This window comes from Melospiza georgiana, chromosome 2 (assembly GCF_028018845.1).
Source record: "Melospiza georgiana isolate bMelGeo1 chromosome 2, bMelGeo1.pri, whole genome shotgun sequence".
In the NCBI taxonomy this organism is placed as follows: domain Eukaryota; kingdom Metazoa; phylum Chordata; class Aves; order Passeriformes; family Passerellidae; genus Melospiza; species Melospiza georgiana.
Genome location: NC_080431.1, coordinates 116,999,808 through 117,027,805, shown reverse-complemented (window position 1 = coordinate 117,027,805; position 27,998 = coordinate 116,999,808). Strand labels below are relative to the sequence as shown.

At 41.9% G+C, this 27,998-nt stretch overlaps 1 protein-coding gene across 1 annotated transcript in view; it reads left to right on the top strand.

Moving 5' to 3' along the window:
- Window positions 1–22,119, top strand: part of IGSF5 (immunoglobulin superfamily member 5) — a 30,874-nt gene extending 8,755 nt beyond the window's left edge. Inside the window, exons 3-9 of the mRNA XM_058018635.1 lie at window positions 39–359; window positions 1,489–1,797; window positions 5,883–6,011; window positions 6,491–6,515; window positions 11,569–11,681; window positions 12,794–12,870; window positions 21,935–22,119. Coding sequence (XP_057874618.1) covers window positions 39–359; window positions 1,489–1,797; window positions 5,883–6,011; window positions 6,491–6,515; window positions 11,569–11,681; window positions 12,794–12,870; window positions 21,935–22,003 — 1,043 coding nt within the window. The 3' untranslated portion in view covers window positions 22,004–22,119. The remainder of the gene's footprint in view (window positions 1–38; window positions 360–1,488; window positions 1,798–5,882; window positions 6,012–6,490; window positions 6,516–11,568; window positions 11,682–12,793; window positions 12,871–21,934) is intronic.
- The last annotated feature ends 5,879 nt before the right edge of the window (window positions 22,120–27,998 follow it).

The following is a 27,998-nucleotide window of genomic DNA, read 5'->3' as shown; positions in this document are numbered from 1 at the left end:
GTAAATGTATTTATGGACTGATTTTGGCTCCCTCACAGGTCTGGGCTTTTGTTACTCCATCACAAAAGGCCCTGAGAACGCCACGGTGCTGGCTGGCTCTGAGGCCAGGTTCAACTGCACGGTGTCTGCAGGATGGAAAGTCATCATCTGGCTCTTCCAGGGCAGCCCTGTGCTCACTGTGCTCAGCTCCCAGGGCTCTGTGGAGACTACAGAACGCTTCACCTCCAGGAACTACAGCACTGGGGATGAGTTCACCTCGGAGCTGATCATCCACAACACCCAGCTGAGTGACTCTGGCAGGATCGAGTGCAGCATCCAGCAGCCCAGTGAGAACAACTTTGCCTTCCTCTCTGTTCAAGGTGTGTATGGCTGATGCCCTGGGAAGGCTGACCTAGAACAGAGCTAAAGAATAAAGCAGGGATTTATGAAAATGGATGCACCTTGGGCAGCACAAGAGCCCAGCCAGGGCTGCACCCAAGATGAACCAAAATGGCCCCAAAATGCACGGCCGGGCACGGGGTCTGTCCCTGGGATCAGTTCTGCTCCATTTGCACCTTGCAGTTCATTGTCCCATTCCAGCTTTAGCCCTGCAGTCCCACCCTGCTTGTTTTTCTCTCTCCAGCCCACGGTGTTTGTGCTCCTGGGCTGAGATTTGGGTCATTTGTCCTTGGTGCTCAGCTGGAGCAGGAATTGTTTTGTCTCCCTGCTCTGTGCAGAGAACTCACCATCCCCTGATATGAAGCCCAAACCCACACACTAAAGCAGCACAGAACCTGAGAAACAGAAAAGCTCAGACCTGAAGCATCACAGCCACCAGCAAAAAGCTGTTTTATTGTGCTGCACTTCAGGGAATCCTCTGAGGAATTGCTCAGGTTATCCCTGGGAAGGAGCACAATGCTCCCATTTCCCATCCCTGGCCTCCTGCCCTCCTCATCCTCATTTTACTGATTGGGTTTGAGTCACATGCAGAGTGCCAATAACAGAGGTTTTAACTGCCCCTGTTTTTTCCTGCTCCATCTCTTATTCCTTATCATCCTGCAGCCAGGAAAGCAGGATCTCACCACCAGGCACCATCCCTTTGTCAAGGAGGGACTTGGTGCAGTGTTGATCTCATCACCTACCTGTAAATCTCTTCTTATATGACCTGAGCATATTTAAAACTTAGAGAGACACACTGTTATTTCACTATGTTGTCCTCCAGCTGGATATGTGTCAAGATGTCCAAAAAGTGCAATTTCCTGCTTTTTATTGGAAAGGTACTGAAAGTTGAGACTTGTGCTTTAGCATATTGGGTAATGGGCCAGTGTAGCTGAAATATCTGCATGTTTCCATCATGCATGTGGTGTATCTGTATTAATAATTGTTTTCCACTTCATATCTCAAGGCATAGCTATTTCTGGGTAGCGAGATAAGATTTAAAAACCACCAGCAGGAAAGCAATGCAGCGAAACGTTCTGAAGGAACAAAAACATCTTTTCCCTCCCACAGTTAATGGATCTTTACTCATCAAAAATAGCACCTTAACAGTAAAAGACAACCAAACAATTGAGATTGTTTGTGAAGCCTTAGGATGGGCTCCAGCTCCAGACATTGCCTGGATGACAAATGACTCTTGGGTTGATAAGTCGAGCTATGTCACCCAGCAAAGCCCAGGATCCCATGGCCTCCACAATGCCCTGAGCACCTTAACTCTGACTCCGAGGGACACGGAGGTTTTGACTTGTTTAGCTGACATAGAAGCACTCCCCAGCCCTCAGAATGCATCTGTAACTCTTATTTTTGACAACTCTGCCACGGGTAAGTGAATGTTTGTTGTGCTTTTCCCAGTCCTGTGCTCAGGGCTGTGCGTTTTGTTCTGGTTGGTTTTGCTTTAGAAAGTTGTTTATTTGCCAGTGAAATCCTCTGGGGTGTGGGATTCGGGGCCAGGAGTCACAGCATGATGTACAGGTGGGGTTAAATGAGCTTTTAGCAGTCTAATGAACCATGAAGCCCAAGGTAGGACTGAGCAGGACAAAGCCTCTGACAAATATCTCTGCCTCTGACTCCTGCGGATTCACTGCTAGGAAAACCAGCCTTTGCTCCTTGACCAGGAAAACACCCAAGGAATTTAGATGTTAAATACCCTTGATCAGAGCATGCCAGCCATATTAAATTAATTTCTTACAAAGCCAAACCCTTGTGTGAAATTGTTCTCTGGAATATACAATACCAGTTTTACCCCTGATTTGGGAAAAAAAACCCTCCCGGTTTCTGCACACAACCCAGAAGAAATTCTGTCCCAACATACATGGAATTTTTTGGGCAGTGCATTAGGTTGCTTTTTACTGGCTTTCACTTAAAGAAATTCAACGTTGCTTTGATCCAAGTTGGGATGTCATGCAAATCTCTCCAGAGCAGTTAGCAAGGCCTTTGATAACTCTAAATATTTTTGCTAAGGTTGTAATCATGCTGACAGCTTCTCTTGATGAACTGATTCTTCTTCTGCAATGGGTGAACAAGGCACACACAAAACATCCTTACAGGGTATCAATGAGGGGTTTGGTACAGACATTTTGACACATAAACAACTGAGAAGATTGAGTGGCTGTGCCCTTTGTTTTCTGTATGAATCATTATTAGCAGGCCTTTTTCAGAAGTGTTTGCTTGGTAATGCAGTTGGAAAAGGGGATTTTACCATCCTTAATATGGCCTTTTGTAGTCTCATTGATCTTAATTACTGACTAAGCAAAACAGGACTATCCTGAGGAAATTAATAAATTCCCCTGCCCACTCATTTGTGATGTTTCTGTAGCTACTCCCTGCAAATCAGAAGAGGAGAAAAACAGATGTCATGAAGCACTATTAGTGTATAATTTGTGATTGCACAGGACCATCATTCATTTCTCTTTGGAAATACCATTGTGCAGCAGCAGCAGCAGGCACTCAAAATTTGACAGGAGAGGAGAATCTGAAGTCTTTAAATGATCAGGATGAAATAAAAGCATGGGATTTGTGACACGGGAAGGTATATAATGTACACCAAAATCTAAGAGTTTGTCCCAGTTTTCATACATGGGCTCAGCCTTAGCTGGCTCTTGGGAAAGAGCACAACCAGCTTCAAACATGTAAGAAATCCTTCCCAAAACTACTCAAATTTTCCCCTTAAAAGCTGGGGGAATCAAATTCCTTGTTTCTCTCAAGCAATACAAGAACTACAGAAAACCTGATCCCTCTCCAGCCCCTGGGGAGGGAATGTCCCACCTTCCTGCACCTCTGGGTCAGTCTTTCCATGCAAAGTGATGCATTTTCTTGTCATTCACTATTCCCACAGGGGTTTTTGGCTGTGCCTGAAATTTGGGAACTCCTACAGAGTTATCCCAGGAGATGCACTCACAGAGCTGCTACTTGGAATGGGATCCATGGGGCAGCTCCTTAGCTGGGTCCAAGCTGTCTTTGGCTTTGGTGGTGAATTCCTGCAGGCTTTTTGACCTGCAGAAGTTGAGGGCAGGGGGTCTCCCATGAGCCTTTGGATGTCCTTTGCTTTTGGGCTCAACCAGAAAGCTCCAAAGTGTCCAAGGAGACACGTGCAGGTTTTTCCAGTCTCTCATTCCTCACTGCCTCGGAAAATCCCCTTTTCTGCAAACACTTTGTCAATGTTTGGACAACTTAGGGAGGAGCCAGAGGTCGGGATGGCAGCAGAGGATGGGCCCTGTGGGATGAGGAAGTGGCTCTGTCCACACTGAACACTGCATGGAGCTTGGTTTGCATTTCCTAAGGACTCAAAGGGATTTAACTCCTTCACCCCTTCGTGCTGCCCTGTTGGTGTGTTCACCTGGCAGCTCCTCATCCACACCAGCTCCAGCTTCTTTCTGCACCCTCCAAAACTGCAAAGACACAAAAATGCTGAACCTCTGGGAGTGTTTGTGTCGTTCCCTCTCCTTGTGGCTTCAGCTCCATAAATCTCTTGGAGATAACCTGACCCTGGCAGGGACTGAAACACCTTGGTGTGGCTGGTGCAGGTGTGTTTACCCCCTCCCTTCTCACCAGGGTTAAGCTTTCCCCTCTAGCTAAATAGATGTAATTCATATTTTAGTCAGCTTGAAACCCCCATGGCACCTCTATGGAACAAAAAGTACTAAAATGTAGATATCTGTTGCAGTACTTCTAGATAAAAATACTATGAACAAGTTTATCACCAATTGATGGCAGCCTGCAGGATTTATTGCTAATTTTCAGCAGTAAATCCTGTAATTTTTTTTTTCCAATAAAACTGAGTGCTTGTTTTTTTTCCTAATAGAAGATATTCCAAACATGCTGGTTGAGCATTAGGATTAGAGAGGACTGGAACAAATTGCTTAATGATAGTGACCTGAGCTTTGGAGAATGCAGGTTCCTGGCAGAGGTTCAAGCTTTGTAGGAGGTTTTGGTTCTGTATCTTTTGAGTTTGAAACCTCCAAACCCCAAACACACACCCAGGAAAATTCAAAAGGATTTAGTTTGAAAGGATTTAGTTTGAAAGGATTTAGTTTATTCCCTGCCACAGGTAAACCTGGTTCCCACATCAGGGAATTTCATCAACTGCCCTGACCTTGAGCAGCTCCCAGTCCCCCTCATTCCTGTGGTGCCTTTTCCAGAAGCTGTGTGCCCATGGAGTTGTTAATTGGGACCTCAAATGAGGAAAAGGCAATCACAGACCCCATGGGACAGAACTGGGCCAAATCTGCACATGCCTCACACCTGTAATTTGGATTGGAAGATTGTTTCTACACTGCCAAAAGTGTTTTGGGGCTGCTTTCCAAAGGGAACCAAAATTTGAGGTGCTTCTGGAATATTTGGTCCAGCCAAGGGGCAGGATGATGTGACAAGCAGAACTGGCATCTTCCTTGTACATCCAGCTGCCTGAGAAATATTCTCCAGCCCTGAAAGTGTCCAAGGCCAGGAATTGAATAAACCTGGAATGGTGGAACCTGCCCATGGCAGGGGGTGGAACTCAGTGATCTTTGAGGTCCCTTCCAACCCAAACCATTCCATGATTCTCTAATTCTAAATGCAAGATGTTTTTAAAATTCTGTGCACATGGGAGCTCTGTTTGGTCATAGCAGCTGATTTCAGCAAGACACTGAATTAGCCTTAAGTCCCCTCATTTAGCCCTGTAGATTACAGCAAAGATGAAGGAATCAGTTAAATGTGAGCATGCTGTAGAGAAGATGGGTCAGTAGCTGTGTGTTCTTCACTGGTTTTGCTCTTTGGTGCTCTTTAAGTGAGGAACAGGAGTCCCACCAAGCACATCCCAAAATCAAACACTTGTTGAAATCATTGAGAGAAATCCCAAGATGGAGTGGATTAGAAAATCATTTTTCCAGGCTAGAGATCACCAACTGTTCTAATCCTCTACAACTCTTGCTGTGGTTTGTGGGGAGAAATGGACACTTTTTCAAAGCAGTTCACCTTATTAAAAGGGACACATACACATTTGATCAAATTAATTGCAACCCAAAATACCTGTTTTCTCTCCACTGACAAGAGCAGCCAGGCAAGACATTCAATATTTGCAGTATGAACACCTAAACTGAATCTTAACACCTTTCCCCAAATGTCTCCAAAGGACTCTAGGATGCCCAGCATAATTATAAAATAAAGTTAAGTTTGATGTTTGCAATCCTGTGCTCTTCAGACAAGAAGAAGCAGTGGGAGAAACTACAACTGCAATAAAGGATTTGAATTCAGGAATATTTCAAATTCTTGGGTGCCATCCATAGAAACAGAGTCTGTCATTTGGAAAACACAGTCTCCTTGTTAAATATTCACCAAACATTTAATAGCATCTCCCAGACAAGGCAAGCATGCTGAAAAGGGTGTTGTGAGGGTCTGATAGCCCAATGTTTCTCCATTTAATTTAACAGAAAATTATTACAGTGAAGACAACACGAGCACGTGGGTTATAGTGCTTGCAGTTGTGCTCTCATTCCTTGGCATTGTTCTCCTGGTCGTTCTTGTTGTGGTCGCTGTGCGCTGCTGCCTGAAGAGGAGAGGTGAGTGAACCCTCACAGCTGGGCTAAACATTAAAAAGGGGTTTTGGTAAGACATAAATCTGCTCGTGTCAGCTCTGATGCTGCACAAATTTTAATTTTACTTCTGTAAGCAGAAGACTGAGCAGGCAGATCCTGCTCTTAGCCATGACCTGTTTAAGATCCTCCTTAATTTCACCATCATGTTTCTCTCATGAATTTATTCCAGTCAGCCTTTCACATTAACTCCCAGGGAGGGTCATGTTTTTTGGGAGTTTTGACTTTTAAAGACATTTAAAGGTTATTTATTGAAGAATATTTTCAGTGCTGTGTGCCTAATTCCAGTTTCCACATAAGATGCTCTACAGGGCTGCCCAATTTTGCAGACAGGGTGGAGAGATGCTCCTGTGGTAGCTGGAACTCAAGTCATGCTCTTAGAGAACTCATAGAAGTTTTAAATTTGAATTTCCTGCATTTTAAACACATTTTTTTTTCATTTTTAGGATCTACTTATCAAAATGAAATAAGGTAAGACAGATGATGAAAAATTCTTGGTGTGTTTGCTGGATTCTTTGAGGTTGCTGCAGGGTGGCAAGAGGGACATGCCAGTGTCCTTGTCCTGGCATCCATCATCCCAGAACTCCTGGGCTGTGTGAGCTTGTGGGACAGGTCAGGGATGGGGAACAGCATCCAGGGAAGGGGATTGAGTTAGAGATGGAGGACAGCATCCAGGGAACGGGATTGAATTAGAGATGGGGGACAGCATCCAGGGAAGGGGATTGAGTTAGAGATGGGGACAGCATCCAGGGAAGGACCTTGTGACCGTGTTCACAGGGCCTTAGGATGAGGGAAGAGACGAGGATCTGACTCCATGTTTCAGAAGGCTGATTTATTATTTTATGATATTTATTATATTAAAACTATACTAAAAGAATAGAAGATTTCATCAGAAAGCTAGCTAAGAATAGAAAAAAAAGAATGATGACAAAAGGTTGTGTCTCAGACAGAGAGTCCGAGCCGGCTGATTGTAATTGGTCATTAATTAGAAACAACCACTTGAGACCAATCCCAGATGCACCTGTTGCATTCCACAGCAGCAGATAATCATTGTTTACATTTTGTTCCTGAGGCCTCTCAGCTTCTCAAGAGAAAAAAATCCTAAAAAAAAAAGATTTTTCATGAAAGATGTCTGTGACAGACACTGACTCAGGGATGGGGGATGCCATCCAGGGATGGCACTGATTTAGGGATGGGGGACAGCATCCCGGGAATGGCACTGATTTAGGGATGAAGGGAGAGCCCCAGGCTCTCAGCAGGCAGTGAACTCCGATCCCACAGCGCTGAACACCCCTCGGAACCCCCAAATCGCCTATGCGGCTCAGATGCCAGCTCTGTTAACGCTGAAGGACAAAGCGGATCCCTGGAGCCGGCCGTGCCCCAGGTGTGCCCGGGGGAGGCACGGACGGAGGAAGGCGGGACCGGAGCCGAGCCCGGCCCGCGATTGCCGCCGCCGCCACAGGGTGGCGCTGCCACACCGGCCGGGAGCCGGGAGCGGCTGGGGAATTGCACCGAGAAACGGGGAAAAAAGGGTGCACAGGGCAGGCTCCGAAAAAGGAAGAAATTAAATATTATATATGAATACCTATATTATATGTATGTATATATGTTAGTTATATATATAATATATAGTTATATATTATAGATAATTAAATATTTCTATATATAATTGTATATAATATATATAATATATAATATATATATAATATATAATACATTATATATTATATATAATACATTATATATTATATATTATATATTATATATTATATATTATATATTATATATTATATATTACATATATTATATATTTTATATAGTATATATAGGGAAGGTTTGGATTAGATATTAAGAGGAAGAAATTAAATATAATATATTAATATCTACTACATATATATTAAATATAACATATTATATAATATCATATAATATATATTAAATTAATCATTATATATTTGTATATATTAAAATATATTTTATATAATAATAAATATAATATAATATAATATAATATAATATAATATAATATAATATAATATAATATAATATAATATAATATAATATAATATAATATATCATATCATATCATATCATATCATATCATATCATATCAATGTATTATATAAAATATATTTATTATCACATAAAATAAACATTTATATTTTATGAACAATAGAGAATAATTTCAATAAATAAACAATATGATAAATAAATAATTATTATTTTATAAATAATAAATAAACATATATAATTTGTATATAAATATATAAAATACATATTATTATAATATAGAAATAATCTATAAAGATGTAAAGATAAAATATGTATAATTTATAATATGATTACATTATATTTTACATATTAAGAAATTCTTGACTGAGAGGCACTGGGACAGGTTGTCCAGGGATGATGTGACTCTCCATCCCTGGGGGTGTTCATTGGAGCAGCTTGGGATAGTGGAAGGTGTCCATGCCTACAGCAGGGGCTTGGAGTGAGATAATCTTTAAGGTTTCTTCCAAGCCAAGCTATTTTATAATAATATAATATAATATAATATAATATAATATAATATAATATAATATAATATAATATAATATAATATAATATAATATAATATAATATAATATAATATAATATAATATAATATAATATAATATTTTTAAGAATGCAAAAAAGTTAATAAAACTGTCCCAAGGATTTTTAATTAAAAAAATAATTAAAACTGCTTGGAACAAGATGATCTTTAAGGTTTCTTCCAGCCCAAGCTATTATATAATAATAATTAATATAATATATAATATTATATGATATAATATTAATATTAATATTAATAATAATAATAATAATAATAATAATAATAATAATAATAATAATAATAATAATAATAATAATAATCTATTAAAAATTATAAAGCTGCCCCATGAGTATCAGCACCTCATCCACTGATTTTCAGATGTGTTTCAGTACAAAGTTGTTCTATTATTGCACTGAGATGGAAAACTTTAGAAATCATTAACTGGTGGCTCTCAGCATTAAGATCCTTTTTATCAGCAGCTGTGACAGCCGTGGCAGTGGGGTTATTAATATTATTATTTATATTTAGGCAGCATTGTGAATTCATTCCCTGCCTACGCCTGTATGGGTTTAAGTCCCCGTCCCTTAATGAGTTTGCAGAATGTTCCACCCCGCTGCCTGGCACGTCAGCAATTCCCAGTTTCATTAGCAGCCTCTTGTGGGGAAAGTCTGTGCAGGTCTGTTGACAGATTTCCATTTGTAAAGCACTTTATTGATGGGAAACAAAGTAAGGAAATTAGATACCCTCTGTTTTCTCCCGAGGAAATGATGCTTATTATGCCGTGCCATACGTGTAAACTTTGTGATTTCTTACTTTGTGGGGCTAAATTCATCATTTTGCCAAGTGCAGCTCTATAAATAGGGCAGGACTAAATCAGCGGGGATTGCTTGGATTCTGGCTTAGTTCAGAACCCCAGAAACTTCCACAAGGATCAACCCTACAAAGGCAAAACCAGTTAAACATGAAGGGACAGTGGGGTCTGTGTCCTTGCCAGACCCTGCCTTGCTGTTGTGGATGTGCAGTGCTTCCTTCAGACAACCTGAACAGGTCCAGAACAGGGCATAACTTTCCTTTCCCCTTGTATTTTTGCATCTGATGTGGGCAGAAAGCATTTTACCTTCATGGCAGAAACGTGGTTTTAGCTCACAATACTACAAAGTTACTATTTCTCCATTAAAGATGAGTTGTCTCACTGTGTTTGTTCACAAACCTCGCTTATACTTTAAAGTTCAGGCTCTGAGGCCCAGTTTGGACTTGAAGATTCAGTGTTGATTTCAAAGTTTGAAAAACAATGACCCTGAAATCACAGGAAGGATTATGAACAATCACAGATTTTGTAGGCTCAGTGTTTTTTTTCCTTGGGGGGAACTTCCCTGAAGAAAAAGAATGATGCTTGTCCAGATTTTGGAAGCTGCATTGCTGTGGTAGCAAAGAAGTAGTGAGACCAAACATACACTGGTTTATTTCTCACCTTTATTTTTAACTTGGCTGGCTATCTTCCTATGCCTCCCACACACCTTTTCTTTTTTAAATTTTTTTTTGTAGCTGCTTTTTGTTTGGCTACTCCACTGAGTTTGTTGGGATCTAAGGCTCAGATAAAAGTGACAGCACAGTGTCATGTAACATGTAGGGGTGGTAGCCCTAAACATTTGCTTTTGTCTTCTAGCAACCATGGCAGGGCTCTTAGTGGTGTCCAACCTGTTCATCTCCTAAAAAAGCCCCACAGCTGAGAGCTGAATCACCAGATTTGTGTGTGTGCATTAGTGACACCCATCTGAAGCTCTGGGGGCCTGCAAAGTGATTCCTACTAAATAGAAAAGAAGGAGAACTACAGAATAATGCAATCATTGAGGTTGGAAAAGCTCTGCAAGGTCACTGAGGCCAAGCTGTGCCCCATGGGCACCCTGTCCCCAGCCCAGAGCACTCAGTGCCACCTCCAGGGGACACCTGCAGGGATGGGCACTGCAAAGCTCCCTGGGCAGCCCCTGCCAAGGCCTGAGCTCCCTTTCCATGGGCAAATTGCTGCTGCTGTCCCAGCTGAGCCTGCCCTGGCCCAGCCTGAGGCCGCTCCCTCTGCTCCTGTCCCTGCCCGACCCTCACTACAACTTTTGTACAAAGAATGCAACATTTTCCACAAACGTCACCAACATCCCTTCCCGCCAAAAATTCCTGGTTTTCCATGGTGGATTTGTGTTTGCCACACCTCAGACCCAGGCAGAAGTGGACCTGGGAGTGTCCTGGAGATGGGTCCATGATAGCAACAGATCAATAGTAGCATCTCTTCTGGCATCAGATTTTTGGGTGAAAAAGCACCCAGATTCTCTCTGTGCAGCTGTGAGGGCAGCATTCTGCAAATTCAGAGATGTGTAACTTTAACCAAGGAGTTTCTCTCTCATGTAAGGTAAATTTCAGAGTGAAAGATTAACTTCAGAGTGCACAGATGGATCCCTGACTGTGGGGATGTGAGAGGACACACTTTGGGTTTGTGTTTGCAGCTGGGCACCAAAATGATCAGCTGTCATAACTGACCTGGCTGGTGGTCCACTATTGGGCACATAAATATCCTACAATTCACAATCAGAGATCAAAATTAATTTTCTGCAAAACCTATGGATCTGGCACACTTTTGGAAGGTTGCTTTATTTCCATGTGTTTTGACATTGCAACTGATGGAATCTATCCAAACAGAATTCCATGGGCAATACCTCCATGCTAATTGCTTGGAATATGTTTTACACCTAAAAAAAAAATTAGGTGCAAAAATTTTAGGTGTAAAAAATTTAGGTGTAAAAATTTTAGGTGTAAAAAATTTAGGTGTAAAATTTTTTATATTTTTTTAGGTGTAAAAATACAATTTTTTGGGATGTGAGACATTTACTTCTTTCTAGTCTGCTACCTAAGAGTTCTCCCACCATGAAGAACTTCAAATGACACCTTTTTGTTTTCTAGAAAAGTTTCAGCTGAGAAGAAGAAAGAAGGTGGTTTGGAAGACAGGCAGAGGAGTGGCAGTGAAAATCTGGGATACATTCCAGAGGAACTGTGGAACACAGAGCACAGCTCAGGTGAATCACAGATTGTTAAATTGCTTCTCAACATGGGCCTTTTGGAAAACAGGTCAGGCAATTAAAATTATGAGCTTTCACAATATTTAGTGAAGGACTTGTGCTTTTCCTGGACCTCTCCAGAACATTTTTGATGTTTTAGAGGAAGATCCTCCAAAAATATTGTGGAAACACCCAAGTTTTGTGCAATTGAATTTAGATTTAGTCCTGGGTTTGTTTTTTTAAATGCCTTTGTTCTTCTAATTGTCTTCTGGGGCCAGATGTGGGAGGAATGGATTTTCATACAAGCAGCAATTTAGGCAATATTTTGCAGTTGGCCTGTGAAAATAAAAGAAAATTCACCACTGCCAACACACACACACAAAAAAAAAAAAAAAAAAAAAAAAAAAGAAAAAAATTAAAACAAGAAAAAGGAAAGAAAGAGAAAAAGGAAAGAATAAAGGCAGTTAGTGAACTATTATTTTACTGATAAATGACTAAGTTAGCATTATAAATTCTTGTCCTTAAGCACAAAGACTCTTCAAAAGCAAATGTAAATCTCCACCAAATCATTGCCCACCACTTGCATTTTTAACCACGTTATTCTCAAAACATTTAATCAAACACTTAATGGCACAAAATTATTGTGCAGAGTCTATTATCCAGGCACACATCCTTTCCTCTCTGACAAATAAGTGGTGAAGAAATAAGTACAGGGGAAAGATTTTGTGGTATTATAAAATGCAGCAGTTATAAAAATTAAAAGGGAAATTAAGTGGATCTGGACAAATTGAGTCCACATCACCTCCCTTCTCCACTGATCTAGGTGTCTCCAGGACTGTTTCCTTTTCTCTCTCCTCTTTCCCAGGTCTTTCTGTGCTGGGGATTTTACCTTTCCTTAAATAAGTTATGGCAGAGGTGCCACCAATGTCACAGCTCCTGGTCACCTCACAGAAATCACCCCTGCAAACTCCCTCAGTACAAAAATCCGGCCATGTTAGCCCAAAATATTAACCTTAGTTTTGCTCACAATATTAATCATTAATATTATTAATTAATAATTAATATTAGCCATTGTGTTTCCTGCCATGATGGACACTGAGTAACATTAATATTTTATATTCTTTTTGCAGGACTTTCCTCTCTTCCCCGAGTGTTTTCCAAGTTTGCTGGCCCTGATGACAATTTGCACATCAGTTCTGTACCAAAGGTAATGCTGATTTCTTGAATATCTCGACCTTTATTTTTTTTTTTTTGCTTTTCCACAGAGTGTGTATTGTGCAAGAGCCAAACAGATTTTGGGCAGGTAGACAATTAGAAGTCAATTACAGCTGTAGTTGGGTAAGTGGAATGTTCCCTCAGCATTCTTGACTGCATTTTCCTTCAGACTTGAAGGAAATGTGAAAATAAGATGGAGGCACTGTGAAGGTGAGGTTTGAGGTTCCTCTGCAAACAAAATCCAGTGTAGAGAGAGTAAATAAATGTGAATTTTCTCTGGAGCATTTCTTGACTGTATTTTCCAATGTTCTAGAAGTTGCTTCAATCAGGAACTTTACGTTGATCTTGAAATCTTTGTTATCTCAGGAGAGACAGCAAACACCCAACACCCAGTGCCCCCAGAGCTTTGCCCCTTTTCCATGTGGATAAAATGCAAAAAGAAGAGCTCAGTGTTTGCTCCTCCACTGGTTCCATTCTCAGTGACCTCATTCTGAAGGCTGGTGCTGCTCTCTCTTAGCTTCCTGCACAAGAGCAACGTGAACCTTAATTTATGCCATAATTTTATAAAATCCATTTAGCACCTCCAGGATGTTTTTTTTTTTTTTTTTTTTGCAAATATTCTCTTGAGAGAGTGGTGGTGATGTTGTACTGAGTTCACTCCTCAACACAGTGATAACTCATTTATTTCTGAAGAGCTGCTTCAACATGTACAATGCACAAATCTGTCTTGGGGATGACACTGCACATAAATCATAGCAGAGTGTGTCAGCTTCTCTTGGCACACAATGAAATTTAGGAAGCACTCAATCAGCAATTAAAACAATGATCACATAATACCAGTACAAAATAACAGCAATGACACTGATGCATTTGTGCCTGCTAGTTATGATGGTTGACATGAATTACTTGTCAAACAAAATAGTTTTAAAGGGAAGCTGAAAAGTCTGCACAAAACAGTGGAGGCATCAGTGTGGATCTGTAACTCCAAGCAACACTTTCAGACAGAGTTTGGAATGGTTGTGAACAGGATTATGGGGCTTTTATCAGCTCCTGCATCACAATATACTGAGAAGCCATCACAATATACTGAGAAGCCCTGTTCAAAACTGAAAAAATTTTGTCTTCACCAAGCCATTTTTAGATTGCTAAGTATTCCTCTAACACATGAAAAATAGTTATAAATAATTTTCACCTCTTGATTCTCTCTTGGTGTTTTTCAAGAATGTGTGTGCAGCTCTTGATGCAGGTAGAAGCCACTGTGACAGTTTTTATATTGTCCAGGGACAACTGGTTTGAAAATCATAAATATTTCAATTTTATGCTGCGTTCCTGTGATGGATTCAAAGTTTCCCTGGCCACTTGAACTCCTGGGCCACCTAACCCAGGATTTCAAGTGGAGGCTGCACCTTTCATGTCTCAGTTTGAATCAGGACAGTGAACCCTGATGGTCCCCACTCACAACATTATTGTGCTCACAGTGGATGGAGCTGCCTGAGAACACCCAAATTTGGTGCCTTTCAGATGTCACTAAATGCCTTAATGCCACCACAGTGCCCAACCAGTGCCCATGAACCACCAGTGAGCACCCAGGCACTGGGAAATGCCCAAAGGGATCCCAGAACCATCAAGTCCCAGAGGCACCAAGGCTGGCAGAGACCTCCAGATCATCCAGGCCCATCATCAACCATCACTACCATCATCACCCCTGAACTATGGTGCCACATCCAGATGCCTCTTGGAGTCATTATCCTGCCCTGAAATGTGTCCCTCAGCAGAAATGTGTCCTCCAGATCATCCAGTCCCATCATCAACCATCACCACCATCATCACCCCTGAATCGTGTCCCCACATCCAGACACCTCTGGGATCAATATCCTGCCCTTAAATGTGTCCAGGGTGCTCAGCACAACCTTTACAGGCTGTCAGAGCAGACACCACGTGCCACATGCATGGAAGCTTCTCTTCACTGTCCTGATTGAAACTGTGACATGAAAGGAGCATCCTCCACATGAAATCCTGGGTTAGGTGGCCTAGGAGTTCAAGTGGCCAGGGAAACTTTGAATCCATCACAGGAACACCGCATAACATTGAAATATTTATGATTTTTAAACCAGTTCTACAAAAACTCTGTCACAGTGGCTTCTACCTGCACCAAGAGCTGCACACACATTCTTGAAAAACACCAAGAGAGAATCGAGAGGTGAAAATTATTTATAACTATTTTCCATTTGTTAGAGGAATATTTAGCAATCTAAAATTGGCTTGTGAAGACAAACTATTTGTCAGTTTGTGTTGTATTGCACTAAATAGTTAAGTATATTGTAATGGCCCCATTTGTGCATGCAGGAGCTGGTAAAAGGCTGCTGAAGTTTTACCCTAAATCGTGGATTTGCAGTCTGTGATTTAATTTCATCGCAACAAATACAAACTGAGCAGCACATTTCCCAGACAAAGAGTGTTTTCCTTTTACATTCACAACCTTCCCTGTTAACTGCATAATACAGGTTTTCTCACAAAAGGTGTTTCTGGATATATTCCAATAAAGTTCAATCACCACTGATGCCAATACATTGCCTAATAACCATTGTAGTGCTCTTTCATCATATTTCTTGTCAAGTAGGTGAAATCAGATACTCATTTTGCTGTTTGCTGGCTAGTGCTGAATCAAACAAATTGTTCAGAAACCACCTGCCTTCCTGCCATCTTCCAAGCACAGAAAGTTGTGATTCTCACTTGGCTTTTCCTGGAGACATTCCCAAAGATTTTCATCTTTATTCTCTAGGGCCTTTTAGGGAGAAGTAGGGGGTAAAAAACCCAAAAAAACAACAGGAGGAAGAAAAGGTGAGGATTTTTTCCATAGTGAAGGAGGTTAGGAAGGGGTGGACTCCAATAAATTACTTCTCTCTCCCTGGGTAATCAGGAAAAATGAGCAAAAGTCCTTGCAGTGCTTCTTTAGAGGTCAAGAAGGAGGGGAAATCCAAGGCCTCTCTGAGGAGCAGGAAGTCCATCTACTGATGGAAAAATTGCAGATTGAAGATGTAAAACCTTATCTATTTCTGTGTCTCTGAGGGTAAGGGCTTCAAATCTGATCCCTTCTGTTCCAGACGTAAAAAGTTACAATTTTAAACGATTTGGGAGATTGAAGGAGACTTCATATCAAGGTTTTGCTTCCTCAGGATTTGTTACCCATAGACCCAGCTGGGTACAAACCTGAAGTCCCTGGTGTGTGTCACACAGGGTGACAACAGAAAAACACTGAGCTCAGCTTTTGGCCATTCAAACTCTTTGAATCAGAAACTAATGCAAAACGTCCACAGAAGATAAATGCTGCCCAGTAATTGCACTGATCAATTCACAACCTGAACAAAAGGTTTGGCAAAGAACAAGGGAGGAAAATCAGAAGTGTGTGAGACGTTTAAAAAATGATGAGTAATGAAGCAAATTATTGAGCTGAGGGAAAAATGACCAGGCACTGGAAGAAGAGGCCAGAAGCATCAGTCAGAGGTGCTGGAAGGTCTTCATTGTGATGATATTAACTGAGAAAAGGTCAAACTGAGAGCAGAGGTGCAGGCTTCTGTTTGATTGCAGATGCGGTTCCTGTCAGGGATGGGTGAGTGTGATCCTTGCTCCCAGTACCAGGGCTGAGCTGCCACAAAAATGGCTTTTAGGGACCAACATCCACTCAGGGAACAGTTCCTCATTCCCTGCCCCACCCAAGTTCCTCATTCCCTTCCAAAACCCAAGAGCAGTGAGGGGGTGTGATGGTGCTCACAGGGGTCTCAGGTTGAGGGAAGAGACCAGGATCTGACTCCATGTTTCAGAAGGCTTGATTTATTATTTTATGATATATATTACATTAAAACTATACTAAAAGAATAGAAGGAAAAGTTCTCATCAGAAGGCTGGCTAAGAATAGAAAAGAATGAATAACAAAGGTTTGTGGCTTGGACAGAGAGAGAGAGCTAGCTGTGCTGTGTTTGGCCATTAATTCCAAACATCCACATGAGACCAGTCACAGATGCAGCTGTTGCATTCCACAGCAGCAGATAATCAATGTTTACATTTTGTTCCTGAGGCCTCTCAGCTTCTCAGGAGGAAAGGAATGATTTTTAATGAAAAGATGTCTGCGACGAGGGGCATCCCCTGCCTGGGATTCTGCAGATTTTGGGGCAGCGCCACCTCCCAGGAGCTCTGTTCTCCAAATTCCCACAGAAGGAGCTCTGAGGACTGAGCACCTTGCAGGATTGGACAATCTCCATAACGAGCTCATTTAATATGCCATGAAGGTCTCTGTGATAAACCAGGAGCCCATTCCGTGAGGGAGGGAATGCTCATTTCCAATGGGCTGGGCCCATCCCTGCTGTGACTCCAGCACAGCTCCAGGAATCTTCCACAGCCTCACTCCTCCTTCCCAGTCCGGAGTGAGTCATGGCTCCCTTAATGGGGAAAGATCTATTTTTCTTCCTAACTACTCCAAATGGCACTCTATAAACTGGAAATATTATTTAGCTGTGCTTGTGGTTTTATCCTGAGAAGGAAATGAATGATGAATTGCAGCTCCATTTATTGCCCCATATAGAACTGCTCTGACTCTGAGGGTTGTTGGAAAGAAAAATTAAGCTATCAAAATTGAATTAAAAGGTCAATAAATAGAAAAATAAATCGATGAAAGCAAACAATTTTACCCCTGCTGATGAAATGGGCTGCAGATATGTCATGTTATGATATCCATTGGTTAGCATATCTTGATTAAGAGAGCAATAAATATTGATGATACAGATAAAGAAATGGCAGGGGAAGTTTACAGATTTTTTTCTCCTAAATATCTGTGGGAGAAGGGGAGGAGTTAAGGCATAAGGGTGAGATTAACCCATGAAGAAATAAGGGAGAATTTCCAGGCTGTATTGGTAGGCAGGGAAATGTGCTGAGGGTCCAAAAAGTTGACAGAATGGAATTGGTTTGTTACTTGAAGTAATAATGTGTCTGAATTATTTTGTGGGTATCCACAATTTATGGGTGTAGGTGTTTTCCTGTAAAAGAAGCGAATTTCGAGTCAAAATTGAAAACTAAGGGCAGGGAGAGAAATAACCTTCAGAACCAGAAATCTGTGGCTTTGCCCCTCTGAGAGCAATAAATATTGATGATACAGATAAAGAAATGGCAGGGACAGTTTACAGATTTTTTCCTACTAAATGTCTGTGGAAGAAGGGGAGGAGTTAAGGCATAAGGGTGGGATTAACCCATGAAGAAACACGGGGGAAAGAAGTGAATTTCGAATCAAATTTGAAAAGTAAGGGCAGGGAGAGAAATAACCTTCAGAACCAGAAATCTGTGGCTCTGCCGCCCTGATTCTTTGTTCTGTTTTTGTCAGCCCGGTGTGTGATGCATGCAGACACATTTGGGAGTCCTCCTGCCACATTAATGTCAGCACTTTGTTCTCATGCAGTTGGGCTTGAATATTTCTTGGCTGGCTTGTAGCAAGCCTTGAGTTTATCTCAGCATCAGTGTCTGAGGATCTGCCATCCCTCCCCTCAGAGTCCTGTTCCACAGGGCCAGATGTGCTCATCATTCACATCTTATCAAACAGGGTGCAGAAGTGACTGAAACCTGCTTGTAAGAGCAGAAATCCTTCTTTCATTGACTGAAGATCACTATTCAAAGCATCATGGAAGGATTCACCCCTGAAAGCAGCTGGTACACACTCAGTTTACCTTCTGATTCATCCATGTGTTGCTAGCTCCCTTTTTGTCTGGCTGAAGAGCTGGAGGAGATGAAAAGATCTGTGCTGCATCTGTTTCCTCAACCAAACCAACAAAACTATGTGAAGCTTTTCCCAGTATCACAATCCTTTTACAGCAATCCCTGTGAAAAGGCACCCAAGGCAGATGATAAATCAACAGCATGTGACTGTCAGATATCCATGGTTAACTGGATGCCAAGCTGACAGCACAAAGAGATTTTAAACTATGTAAAGGAAATGCTGATGTTAGCACATCCTTCCTGATGGGGTGGCCACCTCAGGAACTCACTCCTGTGATGTTGTGCTGTGGACAAGCCATGGAAATGGGGATTTTCCCCTTCAATCTGTAGGGTGTAATGAGTTATGAAGCCCTTTGTCCTCAGACTAGGACTGGCAGGAGTAGTAAAGCACTGAATTAATCAAAAGAGGAAACAACTTTGGAATCAGAACCAAGCAGGGGCTCCAGCATCTCCAGCAGGTCAGGGTATAAATAGGAAGTGGTTGTTGTGGTCCTGCTCCTCTGCATTATTATTTGTGATGTGCTGTATGAAATCTTCCATTCAGAAAATGAGTTTTAGGTCAGTGACCAGCAGCCAGCAGCCTCCATTTCAGCGAAGCGCAACCTCAGGAAGGCTCTGCTGCTTCAGAGAAAGCTTCCCAGAAAATGGGCCAGCACACAGCATGAGCTGATTGAAATTCATGAAATCACTCATTAATTGACACCAGAGCACAGTTAGCTTGAAGGAGAAGCAACTCTAAAGCAAATAACTGTGAGAGATGCAGCAGTGCAAGGGTGAACCCTCATGGACATCAGCGCCACACTGGGAGCAAACCCTGCTCAGGTGCTGCTTCGGTGGAGAGAAGTGGCATGTCTGGGCTGGATGGCTCATTACTGAGGATGGGATTTTAAAAGAAAAATAGCCCTGGTGGGGTTTTCCTTTCCCCAGTGCTCTCATGGGGCTGCCTGGATCCAGCTGCTGCTCATCCTCTGGCTCCCTGCTGGTCAGGATCATCTACAAGCCTAAAAGAGAATATCAGAGTGATTGGGGTTGGAAGGGATCTAAAAAATCATCCAATTCCACCCCTGCAATGGCAGGGACACCTTCCACTGTTCCAAGCCCCAGTGTCCAACCTGGCCTTGGGCACTGCCAGGAATCCAGGGGCAGCCACAGCTGCTCTGGGAATTCCATCCCAGCCCCTCATTTCCATCACAGGGAACAATTCTTTCCCAATATTCAATAGAAGCCTTCCTTCTATCAGTGTGAAGCCATTCCCTGTGTGCTGTCCCTGCATGCCCTGGCAATTGTCTCTCTCCAGCTTTCCTGGGGCTCCTCCAGGCCCTGCAAGGCCACCCTGAGCTCAGCCCAAAGCTTCTCCTGTGCAGGTGAACAATGCCAGCTGTGCCAGCCTTTCCTGCCAGCAGAGCTGCTCCATCCCTCTGCCCATCCTGGAGCCTCCTCTGGGCTCTCTGCAGCAGTTCCAGCTCCTCCCTGGGTTGGGCCAGGGCTGGGGCAGCTCTGCAGGTGGGAAATCACCTGAGGGGACACAGGGACAAAACCTCCTCCCTAGATCTCCTGTAGCATTGCCCCCACATTGCCCTGAAATTTTTTATTTTTCTCTTTCCACAACACTGCTGGGAGAACTTTCTGATTTATGTCTTTTTTTCCTTTAGCAAATCTGGTGCAATAGAAAATTTTTCTCCAGTAAGTTCTGGGAAATATTCTCACCTCAGTATCTTGCTAAACATGGGATACAAACCATGACCTGTTTCAGGGACTTTTAGAGACAGGGTGTTCTTGGGCCCCCTCTGAAACCTTCTGGTTGCTCACTGTGCTACTGGTTCTGTATCCTTTATTCTCACACACAGCAATATGTGGGAATATTTCCCTTCCACAAACATAAAACTTGCCTTTGGATTTTTTTTTCAGATTTTTTCCCATTCTACTTGAAAATTTGTTATTTTGGTGGGGGAGGTAGTAGAGAGCTCCTCTGCTTAACACTGAGGTCTTTGGGCAGGACCGCTGAGGTCTTTGGGCAAGAAATCAAGTGCAGCAGAGGGATGTTGGAAAAGGTCTTTGAACAGAGCCAGGCAATGCTGTTACTTCCCAAAGCACCTCTCCTCTGTGCAAAAATAAACAGTAAAGAAGGGTAAATTTAGAAAACAGCAGCATGTTCTGGCTACAAGAAGGGATGGGAGGGTGGAGAAAGAGAGTTGTGTTTAAAACAGAAGGCAGCTGTCTCATGAAATGCTCCTAGGATGGTTAAATTCATCCCACAGTGGTGCTGGGGCTCATTAAATACCAGAGCTGTGTTGTCCACATTTGTTATCTAACATTTGCCTCCATCTGTTATTCAATAATGTATATGTACCAAATGCATTATTGAAGATGTTTAATACTGGAAGAATACCAGAGCAATACAGACTGTGCATGATTAATGCTCCAGAAACAAACCTCAGGAAAATTGGTCAGTAGTCAGAGAGCCAAGTCTGGCTTGATAAAACATTTCACTGAGAAAAACAGTGAAATTTCCATTAATTTTCAAGGCCTTGAGACCAGGTGAGGAATTACAGGGAGGAGCTGTTGCCACTACATTTAAAAATCCACAGTTTTTGTTACTCAGATGCATTTGAGAGCGAATTTTTCCTTGTCTTTTCCTCTGCAATGATATTTTGTGAAAGCACAGGAGTAGTTAGGGCTGGAGATGCACCTGCCCTTGTTTCAGATGAAGGAGGAGAAGCTTTCCAAGGCTGCTGAGTATTTTCCCTGCTCTGATCCCACAGTGCAGTCAGTGGCAGTGGAATCCTGGCAGCCTTGGGAAGTTTAAAAAAGATAAACACTGAGACACTGAGAGTGATCTTCCAGCCACGTGAAATGCTGCTGTGCTGTGATTTCTGATGGGCTTGGAAAGCAAATATCCAGATTTTTTACAGCAATGTACAAAAAGCAAACACGCAGATTTTTAAAAGGAAACATTTACAGGTTCCTTTAAGAGAACCAGAGGAGGAACATCCAAAATCACCTTTTGCTTAGGATCACACAGGCTGCAGAGGCCACAAGGAGTTCTCAGGCAGCACTGAGAGCAGATCATGAATTCCCAGCACTGCCAGCAGCAGCGTGGTGCATGTGGAGCTTTTGTTTCGCTCTGCTCTCGTGCTCTCCTTTGTGTTTGGAGTTTGAGTGGGCTGCTGGTGATAAATTCCATTTTGCTGTCATGCTCTGGGCTGAGGGGTTGGCAGGTAACCTCCTGAGGCCCCTTGTGGGACTGCTTCTCTGGGATTTCTTCCAGCTCTCTCACTGGTTTTGCTCTCCCCTAGGTGCGGCCTCAAAGGCGTCCCGATTATCCCATCAGCCCAAAGAAAATCAGGAATGTGACACTCGTGTAGGATGTGCTTCTCCAAGAAGTTGCTTTTTTCACATGTTTGGATGCCTTCATGCAATGCAGAGAAGTTAAAACCAGTTCTCTCAGTTTAACTTATAAGTTATTTTTCTTTTTTTTTTTTCTTTTCCCCTCATGCAATGAAATAAAATTGCAACCTTTATAACACAGCATATGTTATCACAGCAAAATAATGGACATGAATAATAATATAAATAGACTGCCCCTCATTTCCAAGACGAGTTTGATGGGACTGTGAATGAAGAATCCAGGTTTTGGGTCCCCAGGAAATCAGCAAAACTGTCAGATAGGAATGTTGTGTTACAGCAAGATCAAGGACCGGAAATGCAAGATATTTATTATTTCAGAAGAAAATGGTTAATATAATAATGGTTAATGCAATATCTATGCTTTTAAACATATTTTATGTACAGCTAATCATCCTGAGCTTTCAGATCAACAACATTTTTCCATTCCTATTCTGTAATAAAATCAAGGGAAGTTTTCATGGGGACTGCTTCAAAATTTCTAACAAAACTATCTTTGGATCAGAAATGACATTTCTCCATTTCAATGCATTATTTTATGAGACGTATTTGCCTTAAAATTCCATTTCAAAATAAAATCCAATCACCCATGTGCCAAAAAAAACCTTTTTAAAGAAAATTGAAATTCAAATATCTTAAGCTGAAAAATGTAGATTTGAAACTCTTGACTTTGAAGAGTTGTTGCTTGAATGTTTTATGTCTCTGTTCTACTTCTGGGCTGAGTTGTGTCACAGCAATGGTGGCTTCTGGAATTCAGTCTGAACAGTGTTTTTTCCTCAGGGATACAGTTAATAATGACCATGGAAAATGCACTTTAACAAAGCAGCTTCTCAGCAGAGCAGATCCAGCACATGGACCATATCTAAAACTGATGAAATATTTTGTCTGAAATTTTCTATTTCATAATAAAAAAAGTTCAATGTTAATATTTTATTTCTTTTCTTTTACAAAAAGGCAAACTTCTTCCAGAAAAACAAGATATTTTCAGTGTGCTCCTCTTCCTTCCCACTCAAAGAATTCTGAATTATTCAGTGTGTCTCACGTTAATCTTTGGTACAGACGTGCTCCTGAAAGAAGCCCTTGCTTCAAACCCCTTCCAGTGACACTCTGTACAACAGCACTGAGGAATGTGAGACCTGAACTCAGGAAGGAGAAGTTGTTTTGCACATTTAGCATTTGCTATCTCCTTAACTCGTGGCAGATTTTGTGTGCTGGTGGCATTTTCAGCCAGTCTGTCAGAACAAGTGCAGGGTCTGCCATGTGCTGTTTGTACACAAAGCTGTTTCAAGTTCTGACCATCCACTGCCTTTCTATCTTGTCTGCCTAAGGAGGAGCTTTGAAATGAATTTTATAATGTTACACAGACAAAAATATAAGCAATTTACATTGTGGCAGATTGAAATTATCCTTGAAAATATCCTTATTTTGAATTAAACACTTGTGTTGAAAAAATCTACCTTATTCTGATACAAGGATTCCTATTGCTGACCTTTACTTGTTCCCACTGTAGCTGAAAGCAACCTAAACAAAACGAAAAATCCACTTTATTAGAGGGATGTCCACTGCATGAGAGAGGGAAGCCCAGGGTAACACCAGCCTGGGATTTGAGGGGGTAAAAACAATGGAGCTTTGGCTTTCTGTTCATGTGCATTGTTAACAGGGCCTGCTGGTTGTCAGAAAAGTAAAAATAATCTCTAAACTCAGTGGTTTCCCAGTAGGAAGTGTTGATTTATTGGGATGTATTTTGCAAAGGGTTCAAGCTGTACTCCTTTATCTCCAGGTCCTTATTCTCAAGCTTAGCTTTGATATTATTTGGTGTCATAGCAAAGCAGCCAACCTAGGACTGAAGAAAACCTTTTATCCACTTAATCTGAATCCTTCCACACTAAACAAACACATTTCTGTGTTGATGCCATGGGCCCAAGGACACAGACTGTGTCAGCAGCAAGGAGATTTCTGTGCTGGGGAGTCCCCACTGAGATTCCCAGGCTGCAATTCCAGGTGCTCCAGGCTCTTCAGAGGACACCAGCAATGCTCCCAAAGTTGGTTTGCAGGGCCAAAGGGCTCCCTGGCACTCCTGATGGGTGAACAGTCTGAGAAGAAAAGGTTCTGATGCCTTGTGCAGGCTGACCTAGAACAGAGACTGGAGAGAGCTAAAGAATAAAGCAGGGATTTATTAAGAGGCCTCCATGGATGCACCTTGGGCAGCACCAGAGCCCAGCCAGGGCTGCACCCAAGATGAACCAAAATGGCCCCAAAATGCACGGCCGGGCACGGGCTCTGTCCCTGGGATCAGTTCTGCTCCATTTGCACCTTGCAGTTCATTGTCCCATTCCAGCTTTAGCCCTGCAGTCCCACCCTGCTTGTTTTTCTCTCTCCAGCCCACGGTGTTTGTTCTCCTGGGCTGAGATTTGGGTCATTTGTCCTTGGTGCCCAGCTGGAGCAGGAATTGTTTTGTCTCCCTGCTCTGTGCACAGAGCTCACCATCCCATCATGTGAACCCAGAGCCACACACTAAAGCAGCACAGAACCTGAAAAATAGAAAAGCTCAAACCTGAGGCATCAGTTGGAGATTTCATAGCAACCTGGAGAGGGGCTCCAAGGAGTCTGGGAAGGGATCCTTCATCAGGGATTGTAGTGACAGGACAAGGGGGAATGGCTTCAAACTGCCAGAGAACAGGGTTGGATGGGATATTGGGAAGGAATCGTTTCATGGGAGGGTTGGAACTCCTGATTAAGAGAGCAATAAATATTGATGATACAGATAAAAAAAATGGCAGGGGCAATGGAGAAGCTGTGGCTGCCCCTGGATCCCTGGCAGTGCCCAAGGCCAGGTTGGACACTGTGGCTTGGAGCAGCCTGGGACAGTGGGAGGTGTCCCTGCCAGGGCAGGGGGTGGCTCTGGATGAGATTTAAGGTCCCTTCCAACCTTAAGGCAGCTGGAAAAGTGCTCCAAGGTGCCATTCTCACCTCAGGAAGCAGGAAAATGCCCCTGAACATCCCACAGCAGCAGGAGGAGTTCACAGCCCCTGACTGCACCTCTCAGCCACTCAAGCAAACAAAGCTTTCTGCACAAACAGGCACCACAGCCATGGAAACTGCACATTAACCAGAGTCTGGAGCTCTTTTCCCTCCCTGCCAGCTCAAGGAATGCATCCCACACAGCTCTGGAACACTCCTAACAGCGCTGACACGAGGTTAAAAAATTCTCATTGCGTCCTTGGGATTTATGGTTGGGGGCATTTATTTCCTTGCAGGTTTGTTTGTTTGGGCATGTTGTACAGCCTGTATATCATCTCCAGTACTAGCTGTTACTTATGTTTGCAAATAGAGCTCCACAAATAACAATACATAAAATACAGAGACAATTTTCAGCTCACAGGGAATATAAAATATACAGGCACTTTCAGAAGGCACAGTAGACTAAAAATATTGAATTTCAGGCACTTTATGGAGACACCAATCTTTTGAATGCATGCATATTGATTTATAATTATGACTTGAGGGACATTTTAGTAATCTAGAAGTATCCAGCTTTTTACAGCTCACAGACTCTGCACTGTTTGATAACATAAAACCCTTCCCTGTTTCCTTACAAAATCTTCTAATTTGAATTCCGTGCTTGTACACACAGGGAAGAAAATGCACTGAAGATAAACAGTATTTCATGCCACAGTAAGGTTTCCTAAACTTGTCTCACCAGATTAGTGTTTCACAGAAAACTCAGGCTACCTTTAATACAAAACCACTTAAAAATAACACTTGGCTTCACAGGGAGGTTTCCTGTTTCAACAGAATGCACCTCAGGTTTGTGTGGGCTGAGTGGAATCAACAGATGAACTCTTACTGAGGAGCACTCACAATATTGACTGAACATTTGGCTTCTCACTGATCTGATTGAACAGAGCCACTATTTTCAATATTTATTTGGTAGAATGTACAATATATGGTGCTGTTGAGCTAAAATGCAGCATTTTTGAGGATTTGGGCCTCCCAGTGACACAGATGGGAATAGCTCTTGGGTTGCAGGGCTCACCATGCCTTTCCTCAAAAGGATACTGCATGAGGCAGGAAAAACACAGCTTCCTACCAAATTCCCCAGCAAAAACTCATGGAAAACAGAAATATGGTCTCCTTAAAGTGTCAGAGATATTTCATTTTCCCATCCCTCACTCTCCACCCAAGCAGATTTTCCCCATCCAAAGTGGGGAAATGAGGCCCACTCCCAACTCTCCCTCTCTCTGAGTTTCTCTAAATCCCACACACACATATTGAGTTTGTGGGGTCCCCAAGATGAAGGAGGAATTGAGAATCTGACTCCATGTTCTCAGAAGGCTGAATTATATTATATTATATTATATTATATTATATTATATTATATTATATTATATTATATTATATTATATTATATTATATTATATTATATTATATTATATTATATTATATTATATTATATTATATTATATTATATTATATTATATTATATTATATTATATTATATTATATTATATTATATTATATTATATTACATTACATTATATAATGCTATACTAAACTATACTAAAGAAAGAGAAAGGATACATCAAAAGGTTAACAAGAATGATTATGAAAAACTCATGTCTGACACAGCTGATGGTGATTGGTCATTAAGTAAAAACAATTCACTTAAAACCAATCAAACACTGACCAGTTGGTAAACAATCTCCAAACCACATTCCTAAGCAGCAAACACAGGGGAAGCAATCAGATAATTATTGGTTTCATTTCTTTCTGAGGCTTCTCAGCTTCCCAGGAGAAGAAATCCTGGCGAAGGGATTTTTCCAGAAAATGTGACAGTGACACCCACATTCCCAACAACACCATAAAATTAATCCAGTGGCCTCATGGTAACTGCATAAGTGAAATTAAGCAATCAGGATAGACCAAAGTGGGCTCATATTTTCAATCTATAACAAAACCCAGCCAACCTCAGCTGCCACGGGGAGAGCACAGCTCCCCAAACACCTTTGGCATCTCAGTACTTTTCTTCCCAGCAGCCTCCAAAACCCCTCCTGAGGATGAGGCTGAGCATTGAAATTCACAAAGCCACTTGATGTGGAGGAGCATGCACTCGGCAGATGTGACTTTTATGATTACTCTCCTCCCACTCAGCACGATTGACTCTTGTTCCCCAGGCTATAAACTACCTGCCTCTTCCTCCCCCCAGGTGACAAGCAGCTTCACTTAACTTCAACTTTCTGTGTCTCTCATTTTCCGCCCTCTTCCCCATCCTTTCTTCTCCGCAGCTCCCAAATACATTTCCTTTAAACAAAGGCCTAATTGATACATACCTAATTAACATCTGAGCGTTTGTTCTCAGCTTGTATTTAGCTCTGAAAATTGCTGCTTCTATTTCAGACCTGAACAAGGGCTTGCATACCTGAGAGTTTGCCTGATATTTCCAGCAATAACCAGCTGATGCAATAAAACACACACTGGTGGCTGTGTATTCCCATTATCCCATCTACCAGGATTCAGGAGGACACTGTGCCCGACTCAGCTGACCTTCCTGAATTAATGGTGGGAATAAATAAAAATTAAAAAAAAAAAAAAAAACAAAAAACAAAGAGCCAAACCAGGTCTGCATTAATATGTGTGCACCAAACCTCCTCAGCCAGCAGGAAAATTCTCCATGTGGTTGTGAAGGTGGAATTTGACAGGAATGTTCTACATTGCTGCAGTTTGGAGCTCTGTGTGACATTTCTGCCCTTCTGAGTTCAGTTTTCTCTTACTCGTCCTCACCCTGCTCTCTGTTCTTTGGGAGGTGCAGGTTGGTATCAACTCCTTCCCATTACTCTGGAAATAATGGGAATAATCCCATGGATTATTTATGCTAGATTAGCACAGATAGTTATTTAAATGATGCATATTTGCAGGCTCAGAGGAATATTGCAACTTCTTTCCAGCTCAGAGAGT